Below are 6,000 nucleotides of genomic sequence, written 5' to 3'. Positions count from 1 at the left end.
TCAGTCCGAGTGACTGTCCTTCTCCTCCCTGGGCAGCAGCAGGCTCGACCTGGCCGGAGAGCTCGTGGCTCTCTTGATCACCTCCATCCACCTGCCAAGCAAGGACACGGGAAATGCTCTACCCTTCACTCACAGATCATCGTCCTTCAGTTAGGAGCTGCATCCCCTTCCCAAACCTCCCAAAACAGCCATTTCCTTCTACCAGAGTTCTAGGAAATTAACTCTTCAAATGAACAACTTGAGAAGTGGCAAATCCCCTCCAGGACGTGGCTGTGGGTCCAAGGCACAGTCCCAGCACTGAGCTCCCAGGAGAGCTCACCATGTTCTCACTGCATATTTGTCAAAGCTGACAAGCTGACAATAATTGCTGCTTATCTTACAATAAACTAGGGATTGGGAAACAGCCTTGCTCATGTGGAAGAAAGCAGAGCAAGAGTGAAAAAAGCAAGACAAACCCAATTTTCCCCCTGAAATCACTCCATGAGCACAGTGGATTACAGAGCACAATTTATGGCTCGGGTAGCTGACGCCAAAGGTGCTCCCAAGTGTGTGACACGTCCAAGGAAGGAGGACAAATGTGACACCTCAGTAACACCACACTCCAAAGCAGCCAACACAGCCCTGCACAGCAGGACCCACTGCAAGGGTTCTCAGCAAAGGTTTGGGCATGATTGAGACATGGTTTGCTTTGGACCCTGCATGGAAACCCCTAAGAGCAATTAACTGTAACTACAGAGAATAGTAAGGTAATTACAGAGACACCAGGTGAAAGGCAGCCCTGCATGTGTTCCTCAGCCTTGTGCTGCAATTCCTGTTTCCAGAGATCAGAGACAAAACAAGTGTCTTTCCAGACCCTGGAAATCTGACTCCCAGAGCTGGAGGGGCTGCCTTTCCTCCCCAGTGCCTCCAAGGAAGGCCCAGCTCTGAGGGTGCCCCCAGCTCTCCCTCACACACAGGAGGGATCTTCAGACACCATCAGTGGGGAGAGGAAGGGAACATTGTCCCTGAGAATGTGCTGGAAGGTCACTCGGAGCGGGAGGACAGAGAAGGCTCAGGATGACCAACCCCCGAGCTAAGGGCAGAGAACACAGAAATTACCTCTCGAAGGTGTATTTGCTCTCAGCCCTGAAGAAATACACGTGGGACTTGAACTGCAGCTTGAAGACGTAGTCCTTCTGGATCCTGTCAGCCTCGGCGGGCGCGCTGACGGCGTAGCCCAGCAGCGGGAGGCTGGCCAAGGGGTAGTCGTCCTGGAAGAGCCGCACAGCGCTCAGTGCCAGGCCCTGCCACCCCACAACAAACCCCTCCCCAGCTCCTCTCCTGTCTTTACAGAGCTCTTTGCTTTAGTCACGGCAGGAGATGTTTCCCCTCACCCACAGAAGGTCAGTCCCATCAGAACTGGAAATGCTGACTAAATTCCACACGAGGGGCCCCAGAGCCTTTCAGAGAGCAGCTCCACTAGGAGCTCCCACCTCTTCCACTTGCTGCTCTCCTCCAGAGAGCCCCTGGAGCTAAAGCCAAGGCCCTCCAGGTGCCCCTGAACACTGTGCCCTCTCCTGCCCCAGCTCACCTGGTGCGTTTTGTAGAAGAACAAGCAGAAATTGGTGAAGACAACCCACAGTTTCTGCCAGCCATTGCTGTTCTTGAACTTCCTCAGCAAGTACCCAGAGAGCTGGTTCTGGTGCAGAGGGAAGAGAAGCGCAGTGAGCAGGAGGTCAGCGCCCGCCGCGGGCACCACCACCCTCCTGCTCCCCGGGCACAGCCACCAGGGCCCTGCCCTCAGCCACCCCCGGAGAGCAGAGACCGTGGGAACACGCTGGGGAGGGGGGAGACAAAGCAGAGAGGAAACAGAGGGTGGCAGAGCTGAGAACAAAGCCAAGCAGTGTGGGCTGGGGGTGCCCTGGGCCAGTCAGTGCGAACGGGGAGTTCACGGCCTGGAACCACAGTGTGTGGAGTTTGCAGCTGGAGAGAAAGGCAGGACATGTGGCAGATTTGCAAGGAGAACCATTTTGGGGAGCACAAACAGGAGGAAATCCTGTCTCAACGTGGCACAGTACAACTTGCTGCTGGGGAGGAGCATCCTCACACCAACACGCTGCAGTTACAGAGCAGGACATTGTCCTGGGCTCCCATGGCTTCTCCCCACAGCAGAACATGAGGCATCTTTACCTGGATCATGCACAGGTAATCAGACAGGGATAGGCTCTGGTTCCGGTACCAACAAACATGGGTGATTGTGTTGGGCCGTTGGGCCTGGCCCAGCAAATAGCGAGGAGGAAGCTCTGGAGAAACAGCAAGAGAGCAGAAAACTGAGCAGAGAAAGGGGGAGAGAAAGAGAAAAACAAAGCGTTAGGGTGAGAGGAGTCATGCAAGACAGGCAGCTGTTGAAGGCAAATGGATTGTGAAAAAAATGATGGTGTTAGAACATGGAACAGATGAGAGCGAGAGCGAGTGCAGGAACTCAAACATCCAACCCCAGAGCCTGGAGCAGGGTGGTCTCACCACCAGGCACAGAATGGGGACGGAGCCTTTCCCAGGGGTGGCAGCAGGGAAGGACAGGCCTGTTCCCTCCACTAGGGTCCACTCTGCCAGCTCAAGTGCCCAGGTCACATCCACAGCACCTCCCTTACCCAGCTGACCCACATGTCCCTGCATCAGGAAGGCCCAGGAGTCCCAGAGCTCAAACTTCCAAGCCTCCAGGAAGGTGTCCTACCCCACTGCCCTGTCCAAGTGCCACCAAAAGGGACACCACAGTGCCAGTGCAAGTAGATCTTGCCTGGATGTGGGCAGGACACAGTACCCAAACATGCCACCAGTGCTGCACCACACCATGCTCAAGGGCAAGACCTAACAAATCTCTGCTCAGCGTAACAGGACACTGAGGGGAAATGGCACTTTCTAAAGCTTCGGCTCAGTCCCACCAGTGAGGGAAGATGTATCCCCACCGAGCCAAGCCCCCTCCTCTGCACTCTGGGTGCAGTCCAGCAGCTAACCACAGCTCAGCACAGCAGAGACAATCTCTGCAGGGAAATATCATGGACAGGCAACTTACACAATCATGGAGTCATTAAGGTTGGAAAAGACTTCCAAGATCATCAAGGCCAATGTCGACCAAATACCACCAAGCCCAAGTGCCACGTCTGCTCCTTTTCTGAACACTGCCAGGGATGGTGAATCCACCACGGCCCTGGGCAGCCTGTGCCCATGCCTGACCACTGATTCAGGGAAGAAACTTTTCCTGATATCCAATCTAAACCTCCCCTGGCACAACTTGAGGCTGTTTCCTCTGGTCCTGTCCTTTGTTCCCTGGAGCAGAGCCTGACCCTCAAATATTTCCTCTAATATCCAACCTGAATCTCCCCTCATGCAACTTGAGGCCATTTCTTCATGTCCTGTCCCTTGTTCCCTTAGGGCAGAGCCTGATCCCCACCTGGCCCCAACCTCCTGTCAAGTAGTTATAGTGAGTGAGAAGGTCCTCCCTGAGCCTCCTTTTCTCCAGGCTGCGCCCCCTCAGCTGCTCCTCATTAGACTTCAGCTCCAGCCCCTTGCCCAGCTCCATTCCCTTTCTCTGGACACCTCCAGCCCCTCCATGGCTCAGCCCAAAAGTGAGCCCAGGATTCGAGTGCCTCACCAGTGCCCAGCACAGGGCACACTCAGTCCTGCTGCAGAGAGGACGAACCCCAAAGGAACAACTGAGCCCCAGGATATCCCAGGACTCCTTTCAGCTGGCCTGAGCTGGCATGGGACGGACACACGGACACACGGACGGACATCACTCGGCGCCCCAGGGGCCAGGGCTGCCCGTGGTACCTCGACGGCCACACTGTGGTCGGCCATGGAGACGCTGGTGTTGCGGTACCAGCACACGTGCATGGTGGTGTTGGCACGGTGGTGGCTCTGCCTGTCCAGGGAGCTACGAGAGGAGTGTATGTCATCTTCGGACTCCTGTTCTAGAGAGACCTCATCAGAGGATCCTGGGGGAGGAGAATTGGGCAGTGGTTTAAGAAAACTGTGCAGCACCAAGAGCAAGGGAAGCTGAGCTCCTGAGAAAGGCTGTTCTCCTGCCACGGTCCAGTGTGAAGTACATCGGGTTGAACTGGTTACAGCTCCTGCCACTCTGAGCAGATCCATGGGGCTTTGGTACCCAGCTCTGCCTGGGGCAGGGTCGAGATGGGCTGGGATGGAAGGGACCCGAGAGCTCATCTCATTCCAACCCCTGCCCTGGGCAGGGACACCTCCCACGAGAGCAAAACCACACAGTGGTTTGGCTCGATGCTGTGTCAAGCAAAACACCCCACACTTCATCTTCAGTCAGCTCCCAGTGAGGAGCAGCACAGAGCTCCAAAGGGGACACCCGTGTTTCAGCACAGACCACCACCAGACAGGCACGGAACACTGGGCCATAAAACCTGATCTCGAAAGACCACATTGTGGACAACTCACCACGTGGTACAACTGAGCAAAATTATCTAAGAGATGAATAAAGACCCCAGAAAATCAGCAGTTCTGCAACGGGAGCATCTTTGCTGCATTCAAAGCTACCCTGAACATCAGGCCAGGAAGACAAGCACATTTCTTTTGGTTAAAACCACAGCACAGTTAACTCTCCATTACCACATGAATCATAAAACTGCTCCATTTATGTCATCTAATTCACAACAGGAGAAACAGAAGCACAGGACAACTGCTGCTTCCCAAGGAGGGAGGGAATGCCACTTACTGTTGGAGCGGTTGCACACAGAGTTTTCCAGAAGCATCTCGGATTTCTCAGTAGATTTCTTGGCCATTTCAATTGCCACGTTCAGGTCTTCCATCCACTTCCCCATCTCCAGACGGGTGCTACAAGAGAGGCAGGGAATGGAGAGCTGCAGCCAGAGCTGTGTCTGAGTGTGGCTCACCAGACCAGGGGCAATCCCTCTCCATCAGTAAGTACAACCAGAACTCCCCTGGGGCAGGAGCTTCCAGGGCTGAAGGTGACCTCACACAGCCTGCACACTACACCCAAGCCTTGAAACAAGACTGAGATATCCACTGAACACCAGGACTACGAGCAAAGGGAATGAGCAGACACTGGGGGCACCAAGTGTCACCCACACCTGATCTATAAATGTCCTGCGGGGGTGTTTTCAACAACAGGTCACCAAGCAGTAAAATACCCTGTGACTTCAGTGCTCCCACCCTGCATCCTTGGCATTCCCAACCCCAGCTGCCTTCCAGCAGACCTGCAGCAGGACAAAGCCTCCTGGAGCTGATCCTGAGAGACATCCCAAATACATTTCAGCTAGAAAGCAAAAAAGGCACCAAACTCCCTGCCCAGGGACAAGTCAGACTGCAAAGGGATTGCTTTTATCTCTACATCAGCCTTTAATTTTCCTCTCCCTTCCTGGCTTCCTCCACGAGATCCTGCAGGACCTCTCCTCTCCTCACAGCCATTCACATGTTCTGCATTTAATCCTTTGGGGTCTCTCAGATCCCTGCATGTTCAGGTTCCATTCTGTCTCCTGCAGTGGTCTCAAGGACGACACTGGTAACTCACAAAACCCCAACACAATGCCAGTGTTACTGCTGCTGTGTGTCTCGGGTGAGCCACAGACTGGGTTGGGTTGGAAAGACCTTAAAGCTCATCTCATCCCACCCCATCCATGGGCAGGGACACCTCCCACCAGCCCAGGCTGCTCCAAGCCCCATCCAGCCTGGCCGGGAACACTCTCAGGGATGGAGCAGCCACAGCTGCTCTGGGCACACTCACAGTACAGAATCCAATCCAACCCTGCCCTGTGTCCATGTGAAGCCATTCCCCCTGTCCTGTCCTGCAGGCCCTTGTCCACCAAAGCTAGAGACAACTCAGCAAAAGCAGAGTTACCTGGCGGCCACCACGATGGTTTTCTGTGCAGAGTAGATGGTGAAGCAGTGTGGGACAGCCCATTCATTCTCACTCTCCTCCACCTGCAGGAAAACAAAGTTTTTGTCATCTCTGCTCAGTCACTAATAAACACCAAA

General features: G+C 54.5%; 1 protein-coding gene across 1 annotated transcript in view; it reads right to left on the bottom strand.

Moving 5' to 3' along the window:
* The window catches only part of FARP2 (FERM, RhoGEF and pleckstrin domain protein 2), a 45,572-nt gene continuing 39,572 nt past the window's right edge, over window positions 1-6,000 (bottom strand). The window contains exons 22-27 of the mRNA XM_009074071.1: window positions 5,864-5,946; window positions 4,721-4,839; window positions 3,811-3,974; window positions 1,571-1,678; window positions 1,099-1,250; window positions 1-91 (exon numbers count right to left, since the gene is read on the bottom strand). Coding sequence (XP_009072319.1) covers window positions 1-91; window positions 1,099-1,250; window positions 1,571-1,678; window positions 3,811-3,974; window positions 4,721-4,839; window positions 5,864-5,946 — 717 coding nt within the window. The remainder of the gene's footprint in view (window positions 92-1,098; window positions 1,251-1,570; window positions 1,679-3,810; window positions 3,975-4,720; window positions 4,840-5,863; window positions 5,947-6,000) is intronic.

Source organism: Acanthisitta chloris, unplaced genomic scaffold (assembly GCF_000695815.1).
Source record: "Acanthisitta chloris isolate BGI_N310 unplaced genomic scaffold, ASM69581v1 scaffold23314, whole genome shotgun sequence".
Lineage (NCBI taxonomy): Eukaryota > Metazoa > Chordata > Aves > Passeriformes > Acanthisittidae > Acanthisitta > Acanthisitta chloris.
This window is presented reverse-complemented; position numbering and strand designations above follow the sequence as displayed.